The sequence below is a fragment of the Coptis chinensis genome, chromosome 3, assembly GCF_015680905.1.
Source record: "Coptis chinensis isolate HL-2020 chromosome 3, ASM1568090v1, whole genome shotgun sequence".
In the NCBI taxonomy this organism is placed as follows: domain Eukaryota; kingdom Viridiplantae; phylum Streptophyta; class Magnoliopsida; order Ranunculales; family Ranunculaceae; genus Coptis; species Coptis chinensis.
Genome location: NC_141458.1, coordinates 122,418,872 through 122,433,695, shown reverse-complemented (window position 1 = coordinate 122,433,695; position 14,824 = coordinate 122,418,872). Strand labels below are relative to the sequence as shown.

The window sequence follows — 14,824 nt, the reverse complement described above, 5'->3', positions numbered from 1 at the left end:
GATTGTAAAGTATATGATTGTGCTCTAGAGAAAGGAGCTGCACAAAGGAATTCTCTTGGTAGACCAATTTTTCAGAAAAAAATTTCTACGAGAACAAAATCAAAATTTATTCCACAGTTTTGAAGGAAAGGGTTGCGTGCCACAGAACGTAAAAGCTCTTAAAGATGGTGAAAGATTCCATTTATCTGCACTTATTTTTGCAATCAAAACACCCTTGCGGCCTTACTAGACAGTAGACACTAGAGAGGCACTTTGGCATCAGTACATGAACTTGACGCATTTGGAATGCTTTGCTAGTGACATCAAAGCCTCTGTTGTGCTATTTCCTCCAATACAAGCTATGGTTCAAGTTTTAGCCTTGCTTTGTATCTTTGGGCCCTCCATAATTTTTCAGTCCTCGGCATGATGATGAACTTCACCTATGGCTCTTCTACGCTCTTAAATATGTTCTAACTTGGTGAGAGCATCCTATTAGTTGCGTCAAATGTGTTGCAACATTTTATAGGCGTTCCCCAATGGTTGTGTCAAATACTAAAAACACTATGTTATTTGTCATTTTGCTGGCTAAATTTGACTAGAATTTGTGTTAGTTTTAGGCTTTTAGCAACCGTCGGCAGAGAGGGACTTGCTTACTTGCCGTATGGTGACCTTTTCTATTATGATTTTATGACTGCTGAAAGAAATATGGTCGTTAAAATATGATTGTTGGTATATTCCAGGCACCATGCGGCAAAAGACAAATCATTGGCAGAAAACTTGCCGCACAGTTAAAAACTGCGACTAAAATAAACTTTTACCGTTGGGGTTGTAGTTTTTATTGCTGGATTTTTTGTGATATAACCAAATATGACTCTGCCCTGCCATGGCAAGTCATATATGACAAACCATTGGGGATGCCTAAGTGTCATTGTACTTCATGGTTCTCTCCACCCGTTTCTCATTATGGCTTGTACCTTCTTTACTGTTGTCCTCTATAACTAAAATCAACTTTTACCATTGGGGTTGTGGTTTTTATTGCTGGATTTTTTGTGTTATAATCAAATATGACTCTCCTAATGTTACAATTTCACTAGCCTCGTTTTCGGGCACCAGGATCTCCATCCCGAACCTCCATATAATCAATGTCATACGTCAAGCATAAGTAATTGATTAGACGTGCACCAGATTACTATAACAATCTCATGGCATGGACGTGACAGATAACCTTGAACTTTCGCTTTTGTCATTCGACACTACACTAACCAGTTTACACATTCCTGAGTCGTGAAAATGCAGGATCTAATACTTTGCTAGATGCCTAGATTTTACGTGTAACACAATATTGGTCCTTTATATTGACTTGTAACAGTATAACATCGAACCTGTCCATGGTTGTTAGCGACAAAAAAAGAACCTGGTTCATGGTGCATAAAATTGGAGAAAGACCGTTGGTTCGAAATAGACAATTCAGTTCGCTTCATTATTAATCATCATAAATTCATTATCCAAAAGGTTTATCTGCCACACGAGAATTGTGACTTCTGAATAACACGAGGGTCGGATAACAGGTACGTTGCATTCTTGCCGACCTGAAACCAATTTTGGTTCTGCAGGACCACTTTTGTAAACTGATACTCAGTCACAAACTGAGATCCTAGAAAATGCGACAACCAGTGGATCAAAGTTGAGTAGGACCGAGAAGTGTTAGCTAGTATCTACTTTGATGGCCATTTAGCACCTCAAGACTCAATAAATGTTCAGATGTATAGGATTTTTACTAATATTTTAGCTGTCTTTCTCTTGGGACCGCAGATTGAAAAGAAATAGACGCAATAGGTGGGAACATGAATATCAACTAATACAGATTCCAAGACTTTACAATGATTCACCTGTAATTTATATAATAAGCTGAAAAACTAAACAAGGAGTTAAGCAGACAGCAGATGGAAGCTGACTTTCAGCTGCCTCATTATCTCCTATTTCAGTTTTTGAGAAGCTGAATTTTTCAAACCCTTTTTCAAATTGCATTATGTTTATGATAAAGACCGTATGTTTTCAACTCTGTAGGGATGTATCATGACTGTGGCGGAGCCATTTAGAGAAGAAAAAAAACCATTCAGGCCCACCTAGACACGAGGAGAAGGTTTGGTTTGCCCAGTTGACTCTATTTATGTATTCCATGCTGCCATTTCTCGCCCCGAGAAATAGTGGACTAAGACTTGTTTTCCCAATATTTTTACAAAGTAAAACAAATGTCTTTGTGCTCTAAAAGAAATTAAAAGAATCTTTGGAATGAGCATAACCCACAATTGAATCGAAGAGAGGCAAAATAAGAAGCATTGCCTGTAAAAATTTGTAGTGGAGATTATTTGGTCACTACTTCAAATGGGTTTCTCCTAGCACTTTACACTAGGCTACCCCTGGACGAATTTCCTAGCTCAGCCACTGATCACGAGGAATTTTAATTGAAAATAAAAATAAGAAATAACATACCAATATACCATGAACAATGTGACAAATTAGTTAAGCTTTCTTAGTACTAATTCAAGTCTCATTATATCCTTCAGGAGTGGGTGGTGAAGAAGACTCAAAGATGAGATACCTCGTCAGCAGAAGTACTTAAACCGGTAAACGTATAAAATCCACATATAAGGTCCTCGAGTGATGTGACTTTCGGACACTGATTTGCTCTTACACGGAGTTACACCCGCCTACTACAAACAAACCCACAGACCCACAAGAAGGCAAAAGATAAAAGAAAGATAAAAGAAAGAATCTCCAACTATTGCTAGTTTGCTACTCAATCCCATGCATAAATGTATAACCAAATCCATTATCTATCTCCTCCCATTGCTTCTTGATCACTGAGAGCTTTGACAAGTTGATTTGCGGTTGTTCAAGATCAAGAGAAAACAAAATTAAAAAATGACATATACTCTTAACATTAACCACATCATTTTTCTAACAAAGTAAGCAAAATCTAATTACAAAGAATACTAAGGATACAACTCCCAAACTACATATCAGTTAACTGACAATAAATTCTTTTGACAAAGAAGGCAGAGACCAATTAACAATAATTCTAGAAATTCTATAACAATCCATTGGATTTCTGGTAAAAACATTAAAACATATGTATATAATTTCAACCTATAGTTTCCTAAACAATATCTAAAAAATTACTTCCACCAACTCTGACTTTCACCGCAGGCAGGAAAAACAAATCAGCCCAGAAACAGAAGGCACCAACTTCAAATGGTGGTACTTGGTTATGAAGGCTTGCAACACTATAATTTATCACTAGCAGTCTAATCAACAAGGAGTGATTAAATTAAACCTCCTGATGGCCACCACTGGGAAAAAGAAGACAAATGAGAGAGATTGTAAACCAAGCAAGTCTCTGAGCTTATGTGTCAGTAACCAGGTAAAAGAATGGGCATTACAGAATCACGAAGCTTCTCATTTTGCTCGACTACGTATAAGTATAAATAAATAGCACCAACCCCTCCGCAGTCCTTCTGAGCATTAACTTCCTAAATTCTTGTTAAAACATCAGTTGAAAGTAGGTCCCCGCCGTATACTAAAACTTTGGCAAAAGCCTTCCAATGGATTCAGGGTCTAAGAACTAACTGGAATCTGATCGATACCAAGTTTGCTACAAGTTGTTGGTTTCATGAGAAAATGTAGCAATCAACTTGTCTTTGGTCAGCAGCTCAGATTCTTGAGTCTTGACTACAAAAGTGTGGAACACTGTATCATTGCATGTGGAGATCTTCGACTCCACCACAGTGACCTGTGCCTCTTTGAAAGCTTGGATGACTTTCGATGCAGGGTGAGTATCTATTGGGCAGCTGACTCGTACAATAAGCTCATCATGGAGAGATTGGATATCAATGTCTGGGGTTTGCTTCCTATTCTCTGAAGCTGAATCGGTCATGGAAGTCGCAGCCTCTCTTGCTGGATTACCAAAGTTCTCTTTCTCCGATTCCATGTCCTTGAGCTTCTTCTGAAGGTCAGTAATATAGGTGATGGCATCCCCGAGCAGAGAAGCTTTGTCCATCTTGGAGATGTTGGGCACCACAGCTCTTAATGCATAGAATCTCTGGTTAAGCTTCTCACGCCGTTGCCGTTCTGCCTCAACATGATTGAGAGGCTCCTCTCTTCCATTTGCCGGCTTTCGGCCCCTCTTTCTGGGTCTCCGCTCATCAGCAGGGCCCGACTGATCTTCCTTGCAAGCATCAACATCTGAAAGCTCTAATTCAACACCATTGGACCTGGCGACAACAGAAGCCCTTGATGTCACCCCCCCTGAGAAGTCAATTTGCCTCTGCAACTGCTTCGGTGGCTGAAATGCATTACGCTGACCAAAGGCATTAGCATGACCATGTGAATTCTGTGCACTGTCCATACTGTTGCTGATCACCACAATACCATTAGCATTACCCAATTTCTGGTGACCATTAATTGAGGTTTGAGAAGAATATGCTCCATTAGTCGCTGCTGGACTTAAACCACGGATAGCTGGCCAACCAAAACCAAGAGCACCTTTCCTACTGTTGGCAAATGAAAGCCTGTTACCATTAGAGCATACTTCCCAAGGTCTCTCCTCCAGCTTGGGCACAAGAATCTTCTCGTTGAACTGAGTCCTACCAAGGTTTAAATCCTGCCCAAAAACTTTGTGACATTCATCCGATCGCTCCCTGATCCCATTGTTAGAGAACAGTGCACTGCCATTCATATCATTTACTACAGGTACAACTGATATCGGTGAGACTGACATATGCGAGGAGACTGTAGAAAACATGGACCTTATCATCTGCAACACCTCAAAGTTCTCAGGTATGGATCTCACAGAACCCAATTCAACTACCCCAGTGTCAGTAGGGATGAGAATAATAGTCTGGATCCCTGCCAACCTTGCAAGGAAAGACCGAACACAGTAATCAGTTGAACATTTGAGGGCATTGGATAGCCATAGATGTTTTCCAGATCCATAAGATTTACCAGGGGCACCTTCTCCTCGAGGAAAGGAGAAGTACATCGATGTAAGGAAGAACATCTCTGTGTCTGTAACTCGGTCCAATCCAAGTGCAATATTTTCCTCCTCCGATCCGCCAAAGTACGTATTAAGCTTCTGAAGTACCCTCTTCCTCATTTTCTGTTGCGTCTCATCTTCCTCAATCCGAACATTCAGCATGAAAGTAGTTTCAGATTCCTCACCCTCCCTTGGTTCTCTACAATACCCGTCACCCCAACCAAGAAACAACTCCCCAGCTTTCGACCTCGAAATCTGCCAAAAGATGGCATAATTCCAGCTAAAACTCGATGCATTCGGACTCTCAACTAGCTCTGAGAGCTTGTTTTGCAAATTCGGATCACTTCCAATAGCAGTAACCAAACCTTCTGAAGACACAGTACTAGTTGTCAAATATTCAAAAGCCTTAGCACCCAAAACAGTTATAACCATTGCCTTGTCTTCTTCATTCCAAAACCCATCACCCATTACACTCTCTTCCTCCATCTCTATCAAACAAAAAAAAAAACAAATTCTAACAAACCCCAGACACCTTATCAAACTAATCTAAAACCTCAAATTTATTATTTTTCTTCAAAAATAAATCCTACCCATCACCTAAAACTTCAACACCAGATCTCAAAACCAACTCATTCATCCAAAAGAAAGTTCCTTTTAACAAAACCAACACTTATTTTTTGTACAACCTCATTCTGTTCTTCACATTCCTCCATTTAAACTTTCCACAGATCTTTACAACTCTTATTCAAAAACTATCTACACATATACAAAAACAATCAACTTAAAACATAACCAAATCAAATTCCAATATACATATATTTAAAAAAAAACAAAAACACTCACATGCAACCACAGATCGAATTCAAACCATCACCAAAAACCTCCTGGCTCAATACCCAAGAAAAGAAACCAGGCCAATCCTTAAAACCTTCTTTTATTTTTTCCACTTCCTCTTTTTTTTTTTTTTTTTTTGTTTCGAATGAAGTAGTTCGAGAGAAACTCAAACTGTTTCTCTCTCTTCTCTCATTTTATTTATTATTATTTTTTGCGAACTAGATCACGAGACCAGAGTTGAGTTAAAAAGTGTTAAACTACTATATAAGTACTAACTAAGGTTAGATTTTTAAGGTTAAAAGTGGAACACATGGAGTGTGTGCTACTTTTAATAGGAAACACGTGAGAGTTAACGAGATAACAAACGGGTTTCCATCCATGTGAAACATTTCCTCTTAGTTTTTTTGAACTTGTTCTTATCAACTTGATTTTGTAGTTTTGTTCGGAGATATTTTTTATGAGATTCACAAAAGATTCATTATCTCAGGTTTGTTAGGTATCTATAATCTTTCACTTTCACTTGCTTGTATCTAGTTTTGGACATTTCAGTGTTAAATCCTTTAATGGTAAAATTTTGTATACTTGGGTAGAAGGATTTAGCATATCCAATAGAAAGAAACTTCAAGGACCAAAATTCTTTGAAAAAGTAGAAATATAGTCAACTTCTACGTAAAGAGTGCAACTTTATAAAAACAGATATTTGTAGATGTTTGAAAAGTATTAAGCACGAGTCCTATATATGTCGATATTTTAAAGAGTTTGTCGAGACTGTTGGATGTGCAATCCAATGATCCAAATTTATTTTGATTTTTCGGGCGGTTGGATCACACATCCAACAGTCAGTCTCAGACCCTCATCCCTACCAAGATATTTTTGTGATAGCCCAAGCCTATTTTAAATAGAATAATGTACATTGTGTACCATACTGCTCAGGTTTTGTTGAGAAGTTTGCAGTAAAAAAACTCAGTTTATCATGCATTTTATTATCTTCTCAAATGAATAAATTTACGTTGCACATTTCGTTTAAAAAAGTTCAACTGTATTACGTGGTACCAAACAAGAAAAGAATTTAGTCGTTAAATGAAAGATTTCTCCATGAAAAAGGAAACAACGCAGCAACTTTAAGGCAATTAGATCATGATTGTTTGTCGGTTCGTAGCTCCTGCCAATAAGGCAATAACATCATCGATGGGAAGGGAATCATCATGAATGTGAATATTATTATGATCGTTTATGTCTCATCTCAAGTAGCTAAAGTTATGTTCTCTAAGCTAGTCTGGCACCATCATATAATTCCATATACATACTTTTATTTTGATAGGCCTTCCACGTACATATATACTAACTAGTTAATAACACGAAATTGAATCTTATCAAAACAATAATTCTCAAGCCAATCAAACTATTTTGGGTGTTTTATTTTCATGGCGAAATATGGATGTTTCTAAACTATAGATCATGTTTGGTTCGGTGCACCGAGTTGTAAATGACAAATGGCTACAAATAGTATGTGGTTGTATTGCATGATTGCATTGTTTCCAATTTATTTGTGCTTGGTAAACTCAAAACAAAAAATATATTAAAATTGGTTATATTATCATTTCCATTTTTTTTCCACATCTTATATAAGAAAAACCATCTCTTTTGTGTTTGTATTTATTTACGCGCAATTTTTTTGGTTACAAATAGATGTTATGGAAACTACTTGCATAATACACATAATTACAAATAACTATCTATTTGCATTTTGCTACCAAACACTGTTTCGTGGATGTTTATATAGAAAATAAAACCAGATGAAATTGCATATAAATACATTGAACCAAACACATATAAACAGGTACAATTGCTGTGGAACAGTGGAAGTGAGTAGATGACCCAAACACTTCTCGAGCATGAGGGTAGGGACGAAGGGTACCTTGATGGCCTGAGAAACTCAACAAAGTCGCAATAAATAGACACGTAGGTCTTTCAGTACAAGAGAGGCACGTGTCAAAGAGTCACGTAACAGGTAGTTATTTATGACGGCTGAATATGAATCAGGTGATACATGTGATAAGAAAGAGTGAACGTGATAATGGTTAAAGATCTGATGGCGTAATCCGAACGTGAACAGTATCAGATGTTTTATTATGCGTGTGCGTAACAGGAATCAAGAACGTGAAGTCCATTTACTAGTATTCTGTTTGTATCCTGCTTAGTTTTTCTTTTGGTTCTTAACGTGATCGGCGTGTGTTTGTTTCCTCTTTGGCATTCGTCACGAGTTGTACATAACTCTCATACATGACACAACCTTAGCTTAAAAGCTTGTTGTACAGTTGCACCTCGATTTTTTCATTTTCTTGAAGTTGGTAATTACAGTTTAGAACTGTTGTTGCCGCCCATATTTATATCACGTGGCACTCTTTTGGGACCGACACTATACGTCTTTTTGGTAACTACCGACACTATAATATGGTTTTGAATTGTTTGCAACTTTGCATCTAATACCTAGGCATAGTGTGACTGTGTGATCAGACAATAAAATGTATGTTGACTTTACCAAAAAAAAAACGTAGTTAGACAATATGGCTGTGAAAATATCCTCACACCCCATGATTCCATGAACGAAGATTTAGACCATGCATATGAATGATTTCAGACTCAGAGTACAAAGATCTTTAATATTGACAGATGACATTTGAAGAAATATTATTCGATCATCAATGGGATCGTCATTTTCTATTAAAAAGAAGAAGAAATAAACAAAACATTATCGTCTTTGAACAGTTCAGGATAGCATCTATATGGCCACCATACCTCATACACAAGTCAAAAAGCCTTCATGTTGCCACCGACGCTACGTGACTGCATAAAAGTGACGTTTTTTTTCCGTAGAAAAAGACTGAAATTAGCCTTCACTTTCCTCCGTGCCAATAACACACGTCGGGTGTAATCCGTACTTCGATAAAAACACGTTTGACGTGTCTTTTCTGATTGGACAAACGTACAAATCGAAGCAGACATATGCCACGTGATTTTTTTTTTAACTTTTTGTCATAGGCAGCACCGCAGCACTGAATTGGACCATTGTCTCTCAACTTTTAGCCGGGGAGAGTATGGTTAACCAATCAAAGCCCAATCTTCCTAAAATCTGGAAATAACTATCTACACTTCTACAGTACGTGCTTGAATTTTGTTAGATTATTAGGTTATTGTTGCTTGCAATCAACGTTTTCAGTATTCCTTTCAATCTTTTGTTGCTACAATTAACGACCAAAATATTGCTGATATATTCGATATATTGTCGATATATATCTTTTTTTGGTACACCGGCATTGCTATTTCCGATATATATCTACCGAATATAAATCTCTTTTTCCGATATATATTGAAATTTTTTATATAAAATTTTATATCGCCAATATAATCGATATATAATATTTACGATATATATCGTTTGATTTTTTGACCGTTTTTTAATATAAATATGATATTTCCAATATATTTCTGATATTTTAAATAAATGTCACAAAAAAAAAAAAGTTATATATATATATATATATATATATATATATATAAAATATATATATATATATCCGATATATATCGGTTTTTAGATACACCGCTATATTCACCAATATCGATATTTTGGTCCTTGGCTACAATTAGATCGTAGAAGGCTTTGAAGACATATTTTTATCAAAAATGCTAGCGTGATAGTTACTGTGATGTATATAGATGACAACCCCATGGTGCGTTACCACGTTGAAACTGGATACTTTGGAAACCGATTGACCCAATTTGTAAAAGGAAAAAAAAAACTTATAACATAAAAGAAGTTTTAAATTAACTTCATTTTCTCCTCCCACATCTCCTCTTCCTCTCTCCAAGCAAAAACACCCTTTCTACTTTTTGAAAATTGAAATTGAATGCAAAAATATTTAGATTCAAGAGAAAGAAAATTTAAAACACAAAGAAATGAATAAATTTCACGATTTATAACTTTTTACTACTACAAGGAACTAAATTTCTCTTAATCTTCTTTGATGATTTTTTTTTTTGTGTGAGATTTGATGTTATGTTACAAAACTCATCCATGGATTCTATACTTTTAGGGGAGAAGAATAAACAGGAAACCAAATTCCCTTTTTATTGTTTATTTTTGTTTAATTATTTTTAGTTTTCCGGAATTTCCAGTAAAAAACAAGAACCGGTTTGAAAACTATCCAGTTTTCATGTGCAACTTGACAACATACTATTGGGTTGTCCTATATATTCAACACAGTAGCTGTCACGCTAGCACGACTCTATTTTTATTTTGAAAAAAAAAAAACATTTTGATTTAGAAATGTTAGTACAACAAAGAAAACAAATCTTAACAAATAACGATTTTTTAGTTAATGTAAGTGGTATTTTATATCCATGACCAATGAATACAAGACATGTGGATAACACCTAGACCACATGAATTAACCTAGATCTAGTTTTGTAGGACAGGTGGAGGATCAATCATCTAGAAGACCTTGAACATCCGACCTACATAGGTCGCCAAAGACAAGCAGGAGTATTTATTACAGAACAACCGTCACAAAAGAGGAGCAGATCACAACAACTTTCAAATAACAATCGGACATCCTCACCAAAAGTCAGGGTAGTCTTTCAATACAACATTAATAGAAGAAGACAAAAGAAATTGAGGTTACGATAATCATTATAAATAGAGCAGAGAAACTACGATTGGCCTGATTCAAATTTTTCCATAAACGGAGCAGTTCAATCAGAAACTAAGTGTAGCCATTGCAACTCTTCCCGTCTATTTTCCTTATATTCAATGGAGTAGAGTTTTAACCCTTTACACTTAATGATATATAACAATGAGTGTGTTACATAAATTTAAAACTGGTTCATTATACGAATGGTTTGTATTCCTAGTCCAATGCGAATTCTATAATTGAATTGCGTATATTGTCAATGTAGGGTATGAATGTTTGAATTGAATTTGATGCTGGTATATCTCTATTCTATATACTATTGTTGTCCAAGCCCATCATATGGTAGCCCAAAATATATTTGGAGGATCTTGGCCCAATTTTGGTATCAGGTAAATTCGTACGTACATTCTTTTCAACCATCAATAAATCTATAAAGAAAAATATGAGGTCTGATTTTTTATTTATTTATTTATTTTTCGATAACCACCGCCCTATAATATGAGTTCGGATGAATAGTTCTTTTGGTATACGTCCCAGGGGGAAATAAGTAATTTTACGTAATATTTTATTGTGTGTTTGATTAAAAGTAGACCACCATAACAATTGTCATAAAATTCTTTTTTAAAATGAGAAATGACATATCTGCCCTTGTGACTGACAAATCCATTGTTTTCATTTTTTTTTGTTTTTTCCTCCTGTAGATCTTACCATAATAAAAATATATCGATTCTAGAGTGCGCTGGATGTACCGGTGTGCTGGATTCAGAACTCTAGATTTAAGACTTCTATAGGGCAATACACCCTCACCTTTTGCTGGTGGAAGGCTCAGATGGGAGAGTACACATGCAACATACGTACTCTAGATTTTGCAATAAAAGTAAAACCAATTTTTTTATTTTCCCCTTCCTATGGGTCCCATATATTTTGTTTGTATTTTTGTGTTGTTAAAACAGACGTGCTCAAAAAAAGCTAGTACTATATATAAAAATTTGGGGTATGATGAATAGTAAAATTGGTGTACCCACAAAATTGTAACTTCACATCAAATTTAATTGTTTCAAAGAGTAAAGATGAACAATAAAAAGTTAATGTAAACAGCAAAACAATATAGCTAAATTGCATTTATGCCCCCTGTGACAAACAAAAATAGTTGTTTTTTATTTTTGGAATTTTCTATTGTGGGCTCTACTAAAATAAATTTTTTTTATGTTTTTTTTTTTTTTTTTTTTTTATTTTTAAAATCGGTATATTATCATTCTACCCCCCCCCCCCCCCCCCATGTTTAACTTTATCAAAACATGGTATGACCCTCTGTAGTAGAAAAACTAGGGGAAATAACAATTTATCATCCTTATGAGTAAAAAACAATAGCCGGCCAATACAAAAATGACAATGAGGGTAGTTTTTTCACTAAGTTACAATGAGGGTACCACTTGCTACTGAGATAGTTGTCGACTTGAAATCTTTGGACGAAACCTTTTATTTCGATTCACGTGTTTTTTTCTTTTTTTATTCGTTTTTTTTATTTTTCAAGAGTTTTTCTTCTGCGAGGGTTTTTTTTTTGTTTGTTTGTTTGTTTGTTTTGTTTGTTTGTTTGTTTTTTTTTTTTTTTTTTTTTTTTTTTTTTTTTTTAACATTCACATAGAATAAAATATTCCGTCTGAATTTTAAAATCACATTTACATTGGACAACCCATAGTAGCTTCTCACCAAGAAAATAACTATAAGAAAAAATAGTCCTATGTGGTGCCTATATGGAGATAACAAATTGTTGTTTGCATTGGGAATGCTCTAATATCTTATATGTGGCATCCAAATTATATTCTCTTTCAAAAAATAAAAAAAAAAAAGTATAAACAAATAAATAACTAATAATTTACCAATTAAATAGCTAAAACTGAAGTGGGAATGTACTTCTGGCTTTTAGTGGAAGTTCAACAAGATTAATTATTAGTGTTGTACTAGGAGTTACTTGGAGTGCTAAAAGGACTAGAAGGGGTGGAGGCCATGAATATCAAGCGTCTACAAGTGCAATTAGTGCAATCATACTCAATGAGGGTCATTCATATAATGAGTACAAAGGAGGAGCCACCTTGGTACTGCAGAAACTTGATTGCTCATATTCGAGAAGTGGTAATAAAGTGTGAAGAAGTAAGTTTCAAACATGTTTTTAGGGAAGGAAACCAAAACTACCTAACTAAAGTAAGTAGAGAGAGAAGTAATGATATTTTGTACTATATCCTACCTATAGGCCAAAAACTATTTGAACTGATCAAGGGGGATAAGGAAGGAAAACTGTATATGAGAATTTGCTATTAATAAAAGGTTGGGGCGCCTTTAACCATATATATATATATAGTAACAAATAAATAACAAAAAAATTACCTATATTTTCACAAACAAAAAAGAAATAAAAAACCAATTCCCCAAAAATTCACCTTATTCATTATCTATCCTCTTTCTCTTTCTTGTTACAAAGTTTCATTTTTTATCACTTTAGTTTTATATTAATTTTGAATAGAAAAAAAAAAAAATCGTATGTTCTCTATCTATTGACTTGAACAAATGTTTGGAGAAAGATGAACTAGACATGGAAGATGAACGGTCTAAATATGAAAATGGTGTAATTGAAGATGAAGATGCAGTAGAAAAGAAAATTAATGAAACTTGATTCAATTTTTTTTGGCGTTAAGATTTTATTTTATTATTTTTTGTTTGTATTAGTTATTATTTAATTTGTTTCTATGTTTGTTTGTTTTTTTTTTGAAAGAGAAAGTGAGATTTGGATGCCACCTAGGAAATAGTGTCCCAAAGGAGTTAGAGGGAGTTTGAGAAAAAGCACTAAAAACACATGGGATAGCTATTTTGAGAAGTAAATGTGTATCCACTTATTTTGGCATCAGACTTATCTGTGAACTTTCATCAGGGCATTTTGTTCCTCCAAGGCCATACCAAATAAACAACAACGATAAACAATATAAATATTTGTGAATTATTTGCTCCATGAAAAGATAATGGTCTCGGCACACCGGCACCATGTAAAGGTGGTGTGGAATTTGAGCCAAGCGGCTCAGGCTTGACTCGTTTAAGCTCGGCTCAAGCTCGCTCGTTAGCTAAATGAACCAAGTTCGAGCCTATGTTATAGCTCATGTAACAAACAGGCATGATAAAACTCGGCTCAATTAGCTCAAATACCATCTTCACAGTGTAAAATAACCGAGTTGCTCCGACTCGTTCATATAATATATGAGCCAAGCTTGAGCTTTTTTCAAAGCTCGCTTAATAAATAAACCGAGCTTGAGCATGGTGAAGCTCGGCTCGAATTCCACCCTTATCTGAATGGACTAAAGAAGTCAAGGGAGGGGTTTTAGGGACATGTTAAAAAAACACATAAAAAAACTCAAAAACGTTATGACATTTATAAGTTTCAGATTAGCCTAATTTTTTTGTACACATGATCTCCTAACTACTTTAAACATTATCACAAAAATTTATTCAAATCCAAAATTTGTAACTCCAATGTACTCGACAAATTAATAACTGTTAAGAGTTGCAGACCGTTCATTTTTCACGATTCTTGATACTATATTTGGCAAGTTTAAAACTTTTTAATTTTTTGTGACAATGATTAAAATAGTTAGGAGATCATATCATACAAAAAATTAGGCTAATCTAAAACTTATAAATGCCCTAACGATTTTGGATTTGTTTACGTGTTTTTTCATGTCCCTATAACCCCTCCTATAAGTTAATATGCAGAATATAAAGTAAAATAATTGAGACACTGAGAGTTAAGGGCAGGGAATCGGGTCGGGTAGACCCGAATCCGACTCGACTTGATTACCGAATATATCGGGTTCGGGTTGATTTTCATATCCGTTTATGTATTCGGGTATGTCGGGTTCGGATTCAAACATAATTTTTAGTGTTATTCGATCGGGTTAGTCGGGTTCGGATATTGAATTTCGGATATAATCGAGTTCGGATTAGGATTTGGATTTGGATATAGCCATATCCGACCCGAACCCGGCCCGATCCCTGCCCTACTGATTCAGGACATCTTGTTATAACTTCTAAGTCAAGAATTTATCATAATGCTCGTGTCCAAAATTTCAAAATTTCAAGTGGTTAGAAGCCCCAAGGACATTTTGGAACTTTTCCGGTGAGACTTTGTCAGACTACTATGGTATATCATTTGGCATCAAATTCTTTAATGAAATTTCAGTCATTTCGATGAGCAATAGATTGGTAGAGTGGAAAGCTACTTTTCACCAACCCCTGC

The 14,824-nt window shown here is 35.3% G+C and overlaps 1 protein-coding gene across 1 annotated transcript; it reads right to left on the bottom strand.

Annotated features, from left to right (window-relative positions):
• Window positions 1–2,919: 2,919 nt before the first annotated feature.
• LOC147513974 (basic helix-loop-helix (bHLH) DNA-binding superfamily protein) lies at window positions 2,920–6,145 on the bottom strand. Its single transcript, XM_086597336.1, has 2 exons — window positions 5,858–6,145; window positions 2,920–5,770 (listed from the first exon to the last, which is right to left on the bottom strand). Exon 2 carries the CDS (start codon window positions 5,498–5,500, stop codon window positions 3,635–3,637), a length of 1,866 nt encoding a protein of 621 aa, XP_086453462.1. The 5' UTR covers window positions 5,501–5,770; window positions 5,858–6,145; the 3' UTR covers window positions 2,920–3,634.
• Window positions 6,146–14,824: the final 8,679 nt, after the last annotated feature.

Excerpts from the sequence above, each read along its gene's own strand:
- LOC147513974 (XM_086597336.1), bottom strand. The coding sequence starts at position 5,500 with ATGGAGGAAGAGAGTGTAATGGGTGATGGGTTTTGGAATGAAGAAGAC.